Consider the following 18,030-nt stretch of genomic DNA (forward strand, 5'->3'; position numbering starts at 1 on the left):
TTATCACCCCCGAGGGTGTCCTGGCTCTGAGCAGGTGTGTGCCAGGTGTGTGTGCCCAGCCCTGTCTGTGGAAGGTTGGTTATCACCCCTAAGGGTGTCCTGGCACTGAGCAGGTGTGTGTGCCAGGTGTGTGTGCCCAGCCCTGTCTGTGAAAGGTTGGTTATCACCCCTGAGGGTGTCCTGGCTCTGAGCAGGTGTGTGCCAGGTGTGTGCCCAGCCCTGTCTGTGGAAGGTTGGTTATCACCCCCGAGGGTGTCCTGGCACTGAGCAGGTGTGTGCCCAGCCCTGTCTGTGGAAGGTTGGTTATCACCCCTGAGGGTGTCCTGGCTCTGAGCAGGTGTGTGCCAGGTGTGTGCCCAGCCCTGTCTGTGGAAGGTTGGTTATCACCCCCGAGGGTGTCCTGGCACTGAGCAGGTGTGTGCCCAGCCCTGTCTGTGGAAGGTTGGTTATCACCCCTGAGGGTGTCCTGGCTCTGAGCAGGTGTGTGCCAGGTGTGTGCCCAGCCCTGTCTGTGGAAGGTTGGTTATCACCCCCGAGGGTGTCCTGGCACTGAGCAGGTGTGTGCCCAGCCCTGTCTGTGGAAGGTTGGTTATCACCCCCGAGGGTGTCCTGGCACTGAGCAGGTGTGTGCCATGTGTGCCCAGCCCTGTCTGTGGAAGGTTGGTTATCACCCCGAGGGTGTCCTGGCTCTGAGCAGGTGTGTGCCAGGTGTGTGCCCAGCCCTGTCTGTGGAAGGTTGGTTATCACCCCCGAGGGTGTCCTGGCACTGAGCAGGTGTGTGCCCAGCCCTGTCTGTGGAAGGTTGGTTATCACCCCCGAGGGTGTCCTGGCACTGAGCAGGTGTATGCCCAGCCCTGTCTGTGGAAGGTTGGTTATCACCCCTGAGGGCGTCCTGGCTCTGAGCAGGTGTGTGCCAGGTGTGTGTGCCCAGCCCTGTCTGTGGAAGGTTGGTTATCACCCCCGAGGGTGTCCTGGCACTGAGCAGGTGTGTGCCCAGCCCTGTCTGTGGAAGGTTGGTTATCACCCCTGAGGGTGCCCTGGCTCTGAGCAGGTGTGTGCCATGTGTGCCCAGCCCTGTCTCTGGAAGGTTGGTTATCACCCCTGAGGGTGTCCTGGCTCTGAGCAGGTGTGTGCCAGGTGTGTGTGCCCAGCCCTGTCTCTGGAAGGTTGGTTATCACCCCTGAGGGTGTCCTGGCTCTGAGCAGGTGTGTGCCAGGTGTGTGTGCCCAGCCCTGTCTCTGGAAGGTTGGTTATCACCCCTGAGGGTGTCCTGGTTCTGAGCAGGTGTGTGCCCAGCCCTGTCTGTGGAAGGTTGGTTATCACCCCTGAGGGTGTCCTGGTTCTGAGCAGGTGTGTGTGGCACGGGTGTGCCCAGCCCTGTCTATGGGAGGTTGTTTATCCCCTGAGAGGGTTTCCTGGTGCCGATCCCACCCTTCCAACTCCCACTCTCCCAGCACCCACAACCATTTCCCAAAGCCCGTTCCAAGGGTAGGAGTAAATGCCCCTTACAGCAGCCCGATCCGAAGTACGGACACTGCCCGTCATTACAAGCGTACCCGCCCCATGGGATGATGCCTCCCCTATCGAATACTCTGGTCCTAGTACTCTCCCCTATAGGATGATGCCTCCCCTATAGAATACTCTTGTCCTAGTACTCTCTCCTATATGATGCTCTGGCCCCAGTACTCTATCCTATAGGATGCTCTGGTCCCCGTACTCTCTCCTATAGGATGCGCTGGTCCCAGTACTCTCTCCTATAGGATGCTCGAGTCCCAGTAGTCTCTCCTATAGGATGTTGTGGTCCCAGGTACTCTCCTCCCTAGGATGTTCTAGTCCCCGTACTCTCTCCTATAGGATGCGCTGGTCCCAGTACTCTCTCCTATAGGATGCTCGAGTCCCAGTATTCTCTCCTATAGGATGCTCTGGTCCCAGTACTCTCTCCTATAGGATGCTCTGGTCCCAGTACTCTCTCCTATAGGATGTTCTGGTCCCAGTACTCTCTCCTATAGGAAGTTCTGGTCCCAGTACTCTCTTCTCTAGGATGTTCTAGTCCCAGTACTCTCTCCTATAGGATGCTCTGGTCCCAGTACTCTCTCCTATAGGATGCTCTGGTCACAGTACTCTATCCTACAGGATGTTCTAGTCCCAGTACTCTCCTCTCTAGTATGTTCTTGTTCACGTACTCCCTCCTAAAGGATGTTCTAGTCCCAGTACTCTCTCCAATAAGCTGCTCTGGACTCAGTATCCTCGCCTGTAGGATGCTCCAATGACAATGTTATATCTTATAGAATGTTCTAGTCCCAGTACTCTCTCCTATAGGATGTTGTAGTCCCAGTACTCTCCTCTCTAGGACATTCTAGTCCCAGTACTCTCTCCTATAGGATGTTCTGGTCCCAGTACTCTCTCCTATAGGATGCTCTGGTCCCAGTACTCTCTCCTATAGGATGCTCGAGTCCCAGTATTCTCTCCTATAGGATGCTCTGGTCCCAGTACTCTCTCCTATAGGATGCTCTGGTCCCAGTACTCTCTCCTATAGGATGTTCTGGTCCCAGTACTCTCTCCTATAGGAAGTTCTGGTCCCAGTACTCTCTTCTCTAGGATGTTCTAGTCCCAGTACTCTCTCCTATAGGATGCTCTGGTCCCAGTACTCTCTCCTATAGGATGCTCTGGTCACAGTACTCTATCCTACAGGATGTTCTAGTCCCAGTACTCTCCTCTCTAGTATGTTCTTGTTCACGTACTCCCTCCTAAAGGATGTTCTAGTCCCAGTACTCTCTCCAATAAGCTGCTCTGGACTCAGTATCCTCGCCTGTAGGATGCTCCAATGACAATGTTATATCTTATAGAATGTTCTAGTCCCAGTACTCTCTCCTATAGGATGTTGTAGTCCCAGTACTCTCCTCTCTAGGACATTCTAGTCCCAGTACTCTCTCCTATAGGATGTTCTGGTCCCAGTACTCTCTCCTATAGGATGCTCTGGTCCCAGTACTCTCTCCTATAGGATGCTCTGGTCCCAGTACTCTCTCCTGTAGGATACTCTGGTCACAGTAATCTATTCTATAGGATGTTCTAGTCCCCGTACTCTCCTCTCTAGGATGTTCTAGTTCAAGTACTCTCTCCCATAGGATGTTCTAGTCCTAGTACTCTCTTCTGTAGGATGTTCTAGTTCAAGTACTCTCTCCTAAAGAATGTTCTTGTCCCAGTACTCTCCCCAATAAGCTGCTCTGGACCCAGAATCCTTACCTGTAGGATGCTCTAATCACAATGTTCTCTCCTATAGGATGCTCTAGTCCCAGTACTCTCTCCTATAGGATGTTCTAGTCCCAGTACTCTCCTCTGTAGGATGTTCTAGTCCCAGTACTCTCTCCTATAGGATGCTCTGGTCCCAGAACTCTCTCCTATAGGATGCTCTGACCCCAGTACTCTCTCCTACAGGATGCTCTGGTCCCAGAACTCTCTCCTATAGGATGTTCTAGTGCCAATACTCTCTCCTATAGGGTGTTCTAGTCCCATTACTCTCCTCTCTAGGATGTTCTAGTCCCAGTACTCTCTCCTATTGGATGCTCTGGTCCCAGTATTCGCTCCTATGGGATGCTTTGGTCCCAGTACTGTCTCCTATAGGCTGCTCTAGTGCCAGTACTCTCTCCTATAGCATGCTCTAGTTGCTATTCTCTCTCCTATAGGATGCTCTAGTCCCATTAATCTCTCCTATAGGATGCTCTAGTCCCAGTACACTCTCCTATAGGAAGCTCTGGTCCCAGTACTCTCTCCTATAGGATGCTCTAGTCCCAGTACTCTCTCCTATAGCTAGCTCTAGTCGCAATTCTCTCTCTTATAGGATGGTCTAGTCCCAGTACTCTCTCTTATAGGATGCTCTAGTCCCAGTACTCTCTCCTATAGCATGCTCTAGTCGCTATTCTCTCTCTTATAGGATGCTCTAGTCCCAGTACTCTCTCCTATAGCTAGCTCTAGTCGCAATTCTCTCTCTTATAGGATGGTCTAGTCCCAGTACTCTCTCTTATAGGATGCTCTAGTCCCAGTACTCTCTCCTATAGCTAGCTCTAGTCGCAATTCTCTCTCTTATAGGATGCTCTAGTCCCTGTACTCTCTCTTATAGGATGCTCTAGTGCCAGTACTCTCTCCTATAGCAAGTCAAGTCCTATAGCTAGCTCTATTTGCAACTCTCTCTCTTATAGGATGCTCTAGTCCCAGTACGCTCTCCTATAACATGCTCCAGTCGGAATTATCTCTCCTAATGGATTCTCTAGTCCCAGTACTCTCTCCTACAGGATGCTGTAGTCACAATTCTCTCTCCTATAGGCTGCTCTAGTCCCAGTACTCTCTCCAATAGGCTGCTCTAGCCCCATTACTCTCTCCTATAGGATGCTCTAGTCCCATTACTCTCTCCTATAGGTTGCTCTAGTCACACGTATCTCTCCTATAGGATGCTCTAGTCCCAGTACTCTCTCCAATAGGCTGCTCTAGCCCCAGTACTATCTCCTATAGGATGCTCTAATCACAATTTTCTCTCCTGTTGGATGTTCTAGTCCCAGTACGCTCTCCTATAGGATGTTCTAGTCCCAGTACTCTCTCCTATAGGATGCTCTGGTCCCAGTACTCTCTCCTAAAGGATGCGCTGGCCCCAGTACTCTCTCCTATAGGGTGCTCTGGTCCCAGTACTCTCTCCTATAGGATGTTCTGGTCCCAGTACTCTCTCCTATAGGATGCTCTGGTCCCAGAACTCTCTCCTATAGGATGTTCTAGTCCCAGTACTCTATCCTATGTGATGCTCGTGTCCCAGTACTCTCTCCTATAGGGTGCTCTGGTCCCAGTACTCTCTCCTAAAGGATGCGCTGGCCCCAGTACTCTCTCCTATAGGGTGCTCTGGTCCCAGTACTCTCTCCTATAGGATGTTCTGGTCCCAGTACTCTCTCCTATAGGATGCTCTGGTCCCAGAACTCTCTCCTATAGGATGTTCTAGTCCCAGTACTCTATCCTATGTGATGCTCGAGTCCCAGTACTCTCTCCTATAGGGTGCTCTGGTCCCAGTACTCTCTCCTATAGGATGCTCTGGTCCCAGTACTCTCTCCTATAGGATGTACTAGTCGCAATTCTGTCTCCTATAGGATGCTCTGGTGCCAGTACTCTCTCCTATAGGATGTTCTGGTGCCAGTACTCTCTCCTATAGGATGTACTAGTAGCAATTCTGTCTCCTATAGGATGCTCTGGACCCAGTACTCCCTCCTACAGGATGTTCTAGTCCCAGTCCATACCAGCATCCCTAGCACAGTACCGCCTGGAGTATGCGCCAGGCCCCGTACCCTCCACCCCCAAGACCCCGTACCCCGCTGTCCTTACCCGGGTCGTGGAAGGGCACCAGTACGTAGTTGCTGACGGCGGCCCCCCGGGGGTGGCGGCTCAGGCTGCGCTGCAGGATGCGGGAGGCGCCGTCAATCACCTGCAGGAGGTCGTCGTGCATGGAGCCCGTGACGTCGAAGACGAAGGCGATGGTGGGGGCCTCCTGTCGGGGCTCCGCGAGGCCCCCCTGCAAGAAAAGCAGGAGCAACAGGGCCCCACGGGGGCCTCTCGGACCCATCCCGGGCCCCTGGGCACTGCGCCTCCTAAGCACGGGCTCACTCACCCGGTGCTCGCTCCTCACCCGGTGCTCACTCCTCACCCGGTGCTCACTCCTCACCCGGTGCTCGCTCCTCACCCGGTGCTCACTCGGTGCTCACTCCTCGCCCGGGCTCTCTCCAGCACCCCAGGATCACCCCTAAAACCCCTGAATCAGCCCTAATGTTCCGGATAAAGGACTCCCAGTCTCACCACTGGCGCCCCTGGTCCACTCGTGGTACCCCGCGAGTGACCCCTTGAACCCCCGACTCAGCCTTTATATCTTAAGCCTGGCCATGACACTTCCTCAGTGCAGGAGCCCCCTTACCTCTCCCCCCTCTCTGCTCCCCACCCCCTTACTTCCCTCTCCTCACTTTCCCTTTCGTTTCCCCTTTGCTCCTTTCCTCCTTTCTTCGCCGATGTCCTTCCTCCTCTCTCTTTTTCTATTTCACTCTCTCCACTTCTCCTTTACTCCTTCCCTCTCCCCCCTTCCTGTCTCGGAGAGTTTGGAGCACGCCTGCCGGTGGCTTCACCCCTGACCCCAGCTCCCAGCTCCCTAACTGCTGACCCCAGCTCCCCCCGTCTGCCAGCTCCTGCCCCAGCCCCTCTGTCCTGCTCCTCCTGTCCCGGGAGCCCCCTGTCCCCTCCTCCTGCCCCCGTCCCCTCCTCCGGCCGCACCCCGAGTCTGAGGGCAGCGTGTTCAGCTGTCCTGTCCCGAGACACCCGGCTCTGGCAGCCCCTCTCCCGCCCCGGCAGCTGTTCCCGCAGCACTCACTCCCCCCAAGCCTGTCCAACTCAAGCCTGTCTGGGCAGATCTCCGGGGGGAGGGGTCATCCCGGCTTGAGATGACCCCCCTCCCAGCCACTTCCCCTTGGACACTGGCCTTTATTGGTTCAAGCAAACAAGGGGCGTCCTTGGCCCGTATACTCCCCCCCACTACAAAGGCACCTGGGGGTGGGGGCTTCAGGCCAAGGACCCCCACCCTTCCCCTCAGGAACAAAGGCAGACCGGGGCAGACTTCTGGCCAACGGGCCCACCTATTCCCAAGGAGGGCGTTTACTAAATCGATTGTTTGGGGTTGAGTGCCGGCTCCGCCCCGCGCCCCGCTGTGATTTTAGGCAGGTAAAGTCAAACATTCCTGGAATCTGCAGTTTCTTCCTCCCCCTCATCCGACCGGAACCCCAGGGGTCCATTCAACGCTGATTGCATTGGAGGGCAAAGAAAGGTGCGCATCCTTTACTCTTTCACATCGAGTTTCCAGGAGTTGAGTGACTGGGACCCGCAGTCACTTCCCCAGAGGTCCCAGCACGTGCTCTGAGGGGTGACTTACAGCCCCAGGAAAGGGTGCTTTGTAAATAAATGTAGGGTGCCAACGGCACGTCATAGTCTCCTAGACCTACCCTGTATTACTCCTCTATACTGTGCATGTAGTGCCTAGATACGCTCTGTATGAATTGCTCAGCTAAACTGTACATGTAGTGCCTAGATACACTCTCTATCAATGACTCAGCTATACTGTGCATGTAGTGCCTAGATACGCTGTATCAATTACTCAGCTATACTGTGCATGTCGCGCCTAGATACGCTCTGTATGAATTACTCAACTATACAGTGCATGTAGTGCCTAGATATGCTCTGAGAAAATTACTCAGCTATACTGTGCATGCAGTGCCTAGGTACGCTCTCTATGAATTACTCAGCTCTGTAGTGCCTAGATACGCTCTGTATGAATTACTCAGCTCTGTAGTGCCTAGATACGCTCTGTGTGAATTACTCAGCTCTGTCGCGCCTAGATACGCTCTGTATGAATTACTGAACTATACTGTGCATGTAGTGCCTAGATACCCTCTGTATGAATTACTCAGCTCTGTAGTGCCTAGATACGCTCTGTGTGAATTACTCAGCTCTGTAGTGCCTAGATACGCTCTGTGTGAATTACTCAGCTATACTGTGCATGCAGTGCCTAGATACGCTCTGTATGAATTACTGAACTATACTGTGCATGTAGTGCCTAGATACGCTCTGTATGAATTACTCAGCTCTGTAGTGCCTAGATACGCTCTGTATGAATTACTCAGCTCTGTAGTGCCTAGATACGCTCTGTGTGAATTACTCAGCTCTGTCGCGCCTAGATACGCTCTGTGTGAATTACTCAGCTCTACTGTGCATGTCGCGCCTAGATACGCTCTGTATGAATTACTTAACTATACAGTGCATTACACTGAGTGCACCAGGGTCAGTGTAACACAGCTGGCTGTGAATCACTGCTGTGTCCTTCCTTTGCACGGAATGAAGCGGCCCCTCCCTTTCCTGCTAGTGTCAGAGTTAGTAAGCGCTATATCAATACCTCCAGAAAAAGGGAACAGTTCGAAGCTCTCGCGTGTATGCGCGTGTTACACTGAGTGCACCAGGGTCAATGTAGCACAACTGGCCGTGGATCACTGCTGTATCCCTCTTCTTTTTTAGGCCGAGCCTGTCAATGCGCTTGCGCATTGAGCTTGCGAGAGATATTGGGGCATATATTGGGGCTTAACCAGAGCTTAACCATCGGGCGATTTGATGCTGGGCCCGTGAAAAGCAAGCTCAATGCGTAAGCGCATTGACCTAAAAAGCGAGTGCACATCAAAGCCACCAGCCTCACTCCCACAGGCATCCCCCAGCGTGCGCTCTGCCTCAGGCATATCTCCTCCCCTAATTTATTCACTGCCTACTTTCACTTTGCGTTTCTCCTCCCCCCTCCCAGTGTACTTTTATTTTTTTTAACTTGTTTAACTTCCCGCCCTCCCACCCTTGCTTGCCGTTCATTTCCCGCCCACTCACCCTTTCTTGCCTTTCATTTCCCATTTCTTGCCTTTTATCCCCTGCCCACCCTTTCTTGTTTCCTGTTTGTACCTTTTATGTAACTCACGTAATCCTAAGTCCTTATGTATCGCAACTGGTTCTTTTGTAAACACTTTCTTTTTCCTTTCTTTTATTTAGTCTCTCTTTTTTCTCCCTTCCGTAAGGCACTGTTGTAAAATGAGTAAACGCTGTTCTGTTTTAAAGGTGTGTGCATCACTGTATAACTGTTTTTAAAATAAGAAATCGCCATGTGACAGTGCAATTTTAATGGTTGCCTTGAATTTGGTATGCGCATCATCGCGCTTCTTTCAGCTTCCAACTCCGGAGCTGTGTGCTATCATCTTTAAATGAATAGAGCACCTCCCCTTTAAGCTGTACGACGTCAAGAAGGTGTGCGCGTCACTACTCTTCATCATACTTGCTGGGTAGTCTCTAGTCTGAGACTGCACGTACCAGGAAAGGCTCATGCTGGTTTCATGCCCAGAGCAACAGTTTGCCAAGCTCTCGCAGAGAGTACGGTAAGCATCTACTAGCATCAGCAAGGGCGCCATAGTTCTATCTCTGAGCACCAGGCCTGGAGGTTAACTGGGCCTCCGTGTTCGTTGGTCAGCAGGTGCTAAAAGCACAGGCCCCTCCCTGGCCCCCTTCGTAGGCTGAACCATGACTCCCTGTGGTGGGTGGCTCCATTGGGTCGCTTTACAAGGCTTTAAAAACGGCTGATTACAGAACTACTAGGGTTCTGTGAATGTCTGAAAGTGCCAAAAATGCCTTTTAGTACCCACTTGAGCGCTTCGCCTTTCTTCTATGCTAATGGCAGCTATCAGCTAACACCCGCTGCGTCAATGTCCCAGTTTAGGAAGGGCAGGGGCTCTGATTACTACGCGCAGCTCAATCAAGTCTGACTAACTCAAGGGGTATGTTTCACAACCAGGCTCCGCCTCCGAGGTCATTTCTTCTTTCTATCAAATATCCAGATTGTTCATCGGGTGAGAGATATACTTATTGAATAACCAGTTTAAATGGTGCCGGGCTTAGGGGCCCATGAAGGATGGAAGGAGGAGTTGGACATGCCAATGACCCGCAGATAACCGCAGCAAGCACGACTAACTTGCTGAGCCATTCTGCACCCACCTGGCTCCCCCGACTTCCTTGGGTTGATCTCTTTCCACTGTTTAACTCTGTTTGACCTTCTATGTGCTGCTGAAGCGACATGGAGAGGGTAACACGAGAATCTACAAACAGTTCTTTTACGTTCCTGCTGATGTTTTATTCCATGTGCCATGAATCTGCGACCAGTTAGCAACAGGGCACGCTGAAGGGCAAGCCAGGGGTAGCAGGTATGCTTCCCTTTATTGACCACACTTCACTTGCTTTAAATCATATTAGCTAGCTTCATACACATGCTTCACAAACTCCAGCACAAAGGTTAAAATGCGTCTCCTCGGGTCGGTCCCTCCGCCTCCAATACTATACAAATGTTAAAAACTTGAATCAACACGGAACAAATGATACAATCACACATTTCTCACAATACATGGAGGCCTCTGTGCAGCACGTAAATTAATAAAACAAGCTGCATTAGAAACTAGTGCGCGCGTAAAGAACTTCAATGCCATTGGACCAGTTCGCACCATAGCAATGTGCTCGTTATTTTTTAATTAAAAAAATGCACATGGCATACCCTACAGAAAAAAAAACCTACTGCCTTCTGCCCATTTCTGCAGCAAGTACATTACTACGTCATGCTGCATTCTAAACTAGTAGGCCTTCAAAGAGCTTCAATCCCTTCGGGTACAGTTCATGCAAACACACACACACACACAACCACCCACACAACAACAACCACACACATCCACACACAACACACACAACCACCCTCACAAAACCACACACAACCACCCACACACACAAACACACACAACAACACACACAACCACACCAAGCATTGGCATAGGCAATAGGTTTCGCATTTGGGATGGTAAAAGGGTTTATACACACAACAGGATGTAGTTGAACAGAGGATAAATGCTGCATAAAAAAGTATAAGGTCACAAAAGCAAAAACTATTGCTATGCCAATGCTTGTTATGAAGTGGAAACCCACGGGTGCAGGGAGTTACCAAACCTCTTTAGTAACCACAGCGTAATTCACAATAAGTGGTTATTGTAAGGGGTGTCTGCAAGGCTTCTGGTGCCAAAGAGACGGCTCTATTCTAAAAGAAGAGTAATTTACAAGATGAAGTTTGGCCACCTACAACCACATTAATCATATGGTTTTTGAAGGAGTACCACATGCTTTGCAATTAGTATTTGCCACGCTGAAGGCCTCTTCAATGTTTTTACATGCTTACATTATATTTGGAACCCAGTAAAACGCCACAGCAGGGCACTCACCTTAAGGGGTAATCTTAGTTAAATGAACTGCATTTTAATTTAAGTGCTGCAGCCAGAAATATGACATTCAAGCTCCTGTTTGGTCACCAGAAGTCTTGCTTTTTTACTATCTGATCTCTTGTCACTCTATCTACCTATCTATCTATCTATCTATCTATCTATCTATCTATCTATCTATCTATCTATCTATCTATCTATCTATCTATCTATCTATCTATCTATCTATCTATCTATCTATCTATCTATCTATCTATCTATCGCTCTCACTCTTTGGCCCTCACTCTATCTGTCGCCCTCACTCTATCTGTGGCCCTCACTCTATCTGTCGCCCTCACTCTATCTTTGGCCCTCACTCTATCTGTGGCCCTCACTCTATCTGTGGCCCTCACTCTGTCTGTGGCCCTCACTCTGTCTGTCGCCCTCACTCTGTCTATCTGTCTGTCTATCTATCTATCGCCCACTATCTGTCTATCTATCGCCCTCTATCTGTCTATCTATCGCCCTCTATCTGTCTGTCTATCTATCTATCGATCGATCGCCCTCTATCTGTCTGTCTATCTATCTATCTATCGATCGCCCTCTGTCTGTCTGTCTGTCTGTCTGTCTATCTATCTATCTATCTATCTATCTATCTATCTATCTATTTATCTATCGATTGCCCTCTATCTGTCTGTCTATCTATCTATCTATCGATCGCCCTCTGTCTGTCTGTCTGTCTGTCTGTCTATCTATCTATCTATCTATCTATCTATCTATCTATCTATCTATCTATCTATCTATCTATCTATCTATCTATCTATCTATCTATCTGTCGATCGCCCTCTGTCTATCTATCTATCTATCTATCTATCTATCTATCTATCTATCTATCTATCTATCTATCTATCTATCTATCTATCTATCTATCTATCTATCTATCTATCTATCTATCTATCTATCTATTTATCTATTGATCGCCCTCTATCTGTCTGTCTATCTATCTATCGATCGCCCTCTGTCTGTCTGTCTGTCTGTCTGTCTATCTATCTATCTATCTATCTATCTATCTATCTATCTATCTATCTATCTATCTATCTATCGCCCTCTATCTGTCTGTCTGTCTGTCTGTCTATCTATCTATCTATCTATCTATCTATCTATCTATCTATCTATCTATCTATCTATATATCTATCTATCTATCTGTCGATCGCCCTCTGTCTGTCTGTCTATCTATCTATCTATCTATCTATCTATCTATCTATCTATCTATCTATCTATCTATCTATCTATCTATTTATCTATTGATCGCCCTCTATCTGTCTGTCTATCTATCTATCGATCGCCCTCTGTCTGTCTGTCTGTCTGTCTGTCTATCTATCTATCTATCTATCTATCTATCTATCTATCTATCTATCTATCTATCTATCTATCGCCCTCTGTCTATCTATCTATCTATCTATCTATCTATCTATCTATCTATCTATCTATCTATCTATCTATCTATCTATCTATCTATCTATTTATCTATCCATCGCCCTCTATCTGTCTGTCTATCTATCTATCTATCGATTGCCCTCTGTCTGTCTGTCTGTCTGTCTGTCTGTCTATCTATCTATCTATCTATCTATCTATCTATCTATCTATCTATCTATTTATCTATCTATCGATCGCCCTCTATCTGTCTGTCTATCTATCTGTCTGTCTATCTATCTATCTATCGATTGCCCTCTGTCTGTCTGTCTGTCTGTCTGTCTGTCTATCTATCTATCTATCTATCTATCTATCTATCTATCTATCTATCTATCTATTTATCTATCTATCGATCGCCCTCTATCTGTCTGTCTATCTATCTATCTATCTATCTATCTATCTATCTATCTATCTATCTATCTATCTATCTATCTATCTATCTATCTATTTATCTATCTATCTATTGATCGCCCTCTATCTGTCTGTCTATCTATCTATCTATCTATCTATCTATCTATCTATCTATCTATCTATCTATCTATCTATCTATCTATCTATCTATCTATCTATCTATCTATCTATCTATCGCCCTCACTCTTATCTATCTATCTATCTATCTATCTATCTATCTATCTATCTATCTATCTATCTATCTATCTATCTATCTATCGCTCTCACTCTATCTATCTTTAGCCCTCACTCTATCTATCTTTAGCCCTCACTCTATCTATCTTTCACCCTCACTCTATCTATCCATCTATCTATCACCCTCCCTCTATCTATCTATCGCCCTCACTGTATCTATCTATCACCCTCACTCTATCTATCTATCGCCCTCACTCTATCTATCTATCGCCCTCACTCTATCTATCTTTCGCCCTCTATCTATCTATCACCCTCCCTCTATCTATCTATTGCCCTCACTCTATCTATCTATCGCCCTCACTCTATCTATCTATCGCCCTCGCTCTATCTATCGCACCACCACAGCATCACTCAGGGGCACCACAACATCACTATGCGCTACCACAGCATCACTGAACGCCACAGCATCACTGAACGCCACAGCATCACTCGTCGCCACTACAACATCATCTGTGCAACCATTCAACAACAACTGGTTCAAATATGTTCTCTCAATGTCGCTCAAACTTTCCTAATGCGAGACCTATTGCATTGCAAATGCTTGTTACCGAATGGAGCGGCCCCTCCCTCTTCTGCTCACTAGCACTAACCCTGGGCAAAGTTCACGTGGGAGCGCTACGCGTAGCTACGCGAAGTGCACTTTGCACTACGCGAGCTACGTGTAGCTACGCGAACTGCGTAGCGCACTGTGCAAAATGCTGTTCGCACTGATTGCACAGTGCCGGATGTTTGTCCGCACTGGGCAATCAGTGCAAACCACATCTTGCACAGTGCAATTGGTCGTTTTCTACTCGAGCGGCAGCTTTCTCAACGAGGACTGGTAGTTTCTCATCATGAGCGTTCGAGAGCATATGTGACCACTCGCAATGAGAAACCTGACCTCCCCACGTTGAGAATCTCGCCGGGAGGTTTATTTTCCACGCTCGCGATCGGCAACTTGATGTTGCTGATCGCGAACGAAGAAAAAGTCACGCTGGGATGTCATTTTGCTCACTCATGGTCGCCAATTTGACGTTGAGGACCGCGAGCAAGTAAAAAATGACCGCGATGCGTGTTTGCACTGTGCTACGTTCAATTCGCATAGTGCGAAGTAGCGCAAACTACGCGAGCTTAACGTAGTACTTCACCCAGGGTTAACTAACACCCAGACATGTTCGAGACTCCATGCATCATCACAGACAGATCTCTGAACTCATCACACAATCGCTTTGGGCCCGGGAAGTTATAGAAAGCGCTACAAATCCTTTGGGAGTTAAATGGGAAAAGTATTTATTCCCCAATACAGCCTTTACTGGCCCCACCCCGACAGATCTCTCTGGAACCAGCTGAGCAACATCTTATTACCCTGCAGAGTCATCTATTGGCACCTTAGTATTCAAGTAAACAAAAAATGATCTTTTAATGGAAACTCTGACCGAGCTATAATAATGCACTATCACCAGTATGCAGAATAAATGTATTTATTACATGTTTAGGTGTTTTTATTGCACAAAATGCAACGGCAGAAAGCCCATATTTTCCAGGTAACTGTGACATACAGAGAATCATCCAGTGTTCCTGAAGAAAAATGGGTTCCTTCATCAACGAGACAGCCCCGCCCCCCAACCCCTCTGCAGAGGCTCCCCGTTGTCAAAGGTACTAGTATTATGAAGCACCAACGACATAATCATGATCCATTATCGGAATTAAGTATAAAAACTGCAAATGATGTGGCATATTCACTAGCTCTATTGTTTGCATCCATCTGAACAAGAAACAACATTTTCTTAAATCTCCACATTATGTTATTTATATGGCAAATGATGAGGTGAATGCGCTAGATCCATATTATGCAGCAAACGTTAAAGTCGCAGAATTGCATAAATCCACTGCCCTCACCAGTGTCCAGGGAAACATCCTTTACAACGCAACTTTTACCACGCAGTGCTTTTACATCGCAACTTTTACAACGCAAACCATTACAATGCATTGCGCTGGGGGGCGCTCTAGGATAGGGAATAGATTTAATTTACTATCCAACACCTTCCCTACTATCCACAGGGACTGGCGTTGGAATAGTAAATTAAACTATTCACTATTCAGCGCCCCAAAGCACTATGCGTTGTAAAGGCATGCGTTGTAAAACTTGCGATGTAAAAGCATGCATTGTGATGTCATACATCCCAGTGTCCATCATCCTATCAACAATGTATTCATGAGATGTAATCTAAACCTAAACATTCCAATTCCAGTCAGTGAGTGCCCTTTGGTAGCTGAACTTTGAAGAAAATAGCTTTATCAACCTCACAATAAACATATAATATAGAAAGAAATATGTATCTGTCTTTCATTATTTTATTTTATTTGTGAGGTTTAAATAGTGTGATCTTGGTATCAGGGTACTTTCCAAGGATTGCAAACACATGGCTTGCAGGTGATACAGCATAAGTGGGAAGCAAAAGTACTACAATATAAGGCAGGAAGGAGATAAACTGTGTGGGGAGGAAACGGGGGTCATTGACAAGAGAAAGGATACAAGTGGGGTGCATGCAGTATACAGTAGGGGCGAAGTATACAGAGGGGGAATAGAGGGCATGGAACAAAACTAGAACTCTACTCAGAAAGTGGCTTCTTGTTGGCTGGTGTAAATCCACCCAGCAGTTGTTGAGATTCATGCGTTTAAAGTGAGCTTTAGAGGTTTAACACTTTTGTATATCTTTATCGGGGATCCACAGATCCTTCACAAGATCAGAAATTTAAAAAAACAAAGAAGTCTGATTGGACAAGGGAGCTGTTTCTCCTATTGTCCCTCAGAGATCTGATTGGCTGCCGCAATAGAAACTTCCTCCTGCAGCAGATATTTTAGGATCTGGAGCAAGATCCCTGAACCCTGAAAAAGAAACATAAGGCCATATAAGGGTGAGCACACCTTGACCCCAGTCCGGGCCCCAAGTCCCCCATGGATAAATTAAAACATTTAAACAAGTCATGGGAACGGCGGTACCATTGCAGAATGTGGTACCACTTAACCTAAAATGATGGCCCGGGTCCAAGCGAGGGAGGTACCGTAGAACGTGGCCGCCATTTTAAGGGTCGGGGAACCACAATTCCTCACGCGATACCACAGATCCAGGAGACGCACGTGCCCGCAAGCCACAATTCAAGGGCCTCAATAGAAGGGTCCCCTTCTCTGACACATCCAGCACCGCTGATCTGGACCCCGAACAGCCAACACTTCCAAAGGGGCGGCTTGGGACAGAGAAGCTATCGTTGAGTTGGTGGTATCCGGTAACGCCACGCCAAAGGCAAAGCGCTGTGGGTCACCACCACTGTGCATAGCCAAAGACTTGGCCCTCCATGAGGGGTGGAGGCAGCGCCGGGCCACAGGGTGGAAATAGCTTCTCCATGGGCAGACTGCTGGGCCGACAAACCAGAGGGTAGGGAGCTGAGTACGGGCACTCGAGGAAGCTGAGGTCGGAACACTCAACAGTGGAAGCTGAGGAAGGAACACTCAACGGTGGGAAGCTGGGGTAGGAACACTCAACGGTGGGAAGCTGGGGTAGGAACACTCAACCGTGGAAGCTGAGGTTGGAACACTCAACGGTGGGAAGCTAAGGTAGGAACACTCAACGGTGGGAAGCTGAGGTAGGAACACTCAACGGTGGAAGCTGAGGAAGGAACACTCAACGGTGGGAAGCTAAGGTAGGAACACTCAACAGTGGAAGCTGGGGTAGGAACACTCAACGGTGGAAGCTGAGGTTGGAACACTCAACGGTGGGAAGCTGAGGTAGGAACACTCAATGGTGGAAGCTGAGGAAGGAACACTCAACGGTGGGAAGCTAAGGTAGGAACACTCAACAGTGGAAGCAGAGGTAGGAACACTCAACGTGAGAAGCTGAGGTAAGAACACTCAACGTGAGAAGCTGAGGTAGGAACACTCAATGGTGGAAGCTGAGGAAGGAACACTCAACGGTGGGAAGCTAAGGTAGGAACACTCAACAGTGGAAGCTGAGGAAGGAACACTCAACGGTGGGAAGCTAAGGTCGGAACACTCAACAGTAGAAGCTGGGGTAGGAACACTCAAGGGTGGAAGCTGAGGTAGGAACACTCAAAGTAGGAAAACTGAGGTAGGAACACTCAACAGTAGGAAGTTACAGTAGGAACACTCAATGGTGGGAAGCTTAGGTAGGAACACTAAATGGTGGGAAGCTGAGGTAGGAACACTCAACGGTGGGAAGCTGAGGTAGAAACACTCAACGGTGGGAAGCTGAGGTAGGAACAATCAACAGTGGAAGCTGAGGTTGGAACACTCAATGGTGGGAAGCTGAAGTTGGAACACTCAACGGTAGAAGCTGAGGTCGGAACACTCAACAGTGGAAGCTGAGGAAGGAACACTCAATGGTGGGAAGCTGAGGTAGGAACAATCAACGGTGGGAAGCTGAGGTAGGAACACTCAACGGTGGAAGCTGAGGTTGGAACACTCAACGGTGGGAAGCTGAGGTAGGAACACTCAACAGTGGAAGCTGAGGAAGGAACACTCAATGGTGGGAAGCTGAGGTAGGAACACTCAATGGTGGGAAGCTGAGGTAGGAACACGCAACGGTGGAAGCTGAGGTAGGAACAATCAACGGTGAGAAGCTGAGGTTGGAACACTCAATAGTGGGAAGCTGAGGTAAGAACATTCAACATGGGAAGCTACAGTAGGAACACTAATTGGTGGGAAGTTGCGGTAGGAGCACTCATCAGTGGGAAGTTGCTGCAGAAACATTCAACTGCCCTAAAGCCAGCCCTGGGTGGGGGGAACAACAGTGGGGTGGGATGTTTTGATGCAAGGGTTTTCAGACCCCAAAAACATGAATATTTGCCCTCTGGGTGTCAGACCCGACATCCTCCCCCCAAACTATGCCCAGTTTAAGCCAGCTGTTACCACCTGGAGCCTTCTGCTGGTGGTAATGGCAGGGTCACATCATACAGAGAGCAAGACTCTGTATGTGATCACCCAGTAGGTCACTTTGCTGCCTTGTGACTGGTTTTCAATAAAAAAAAATATATACATACATAAATACCAGGCTTTAGCTATGTCCAAGTCCTGGGCAAAGTGCTTCTTAC

General features: G+C 48.4%; 1 protein-coding gene across 1 annotated transcript in view; it reads right to left on the reverse strand.

Annotated features, from left to right (window-relative positions):
* The window catches only part of HMCN2 (hemicentin 2), a 563,480-nt gene extending 557,574 nt beyond the window's left edge, over window positions 1–5,906 (reverse strand). Inside the window, exon 1 of the mRNA XM_086924818.1 lies at window positions 5,359–5,906. Within this exon, the coding sequence (XP_086780944.1) occupies window positions 5,359–5,596 (238 nt within the window). The 5' untranslated portion in view covers window positions 5,597–5,906. The remainder of the gene's footprint in view (window positions 1–5,358) is intronic.
* Window positions 5,907–18,030: the final 12,124 nt, after the last annotated feature.

Source organism: Lissotriton vulgaris, chromosome 5 (genome assembly GCF_964263255.1).
Source record: "Lissotriton vulgaris chromosome 5, aLisVul1.2, whole genome shotgun sequence".
NCBI lineage: Eukaryota > Metazoa > Chordata > Amphibia > Caudata > Salamandridae > Lissotriton > Lissotriton vulgaris.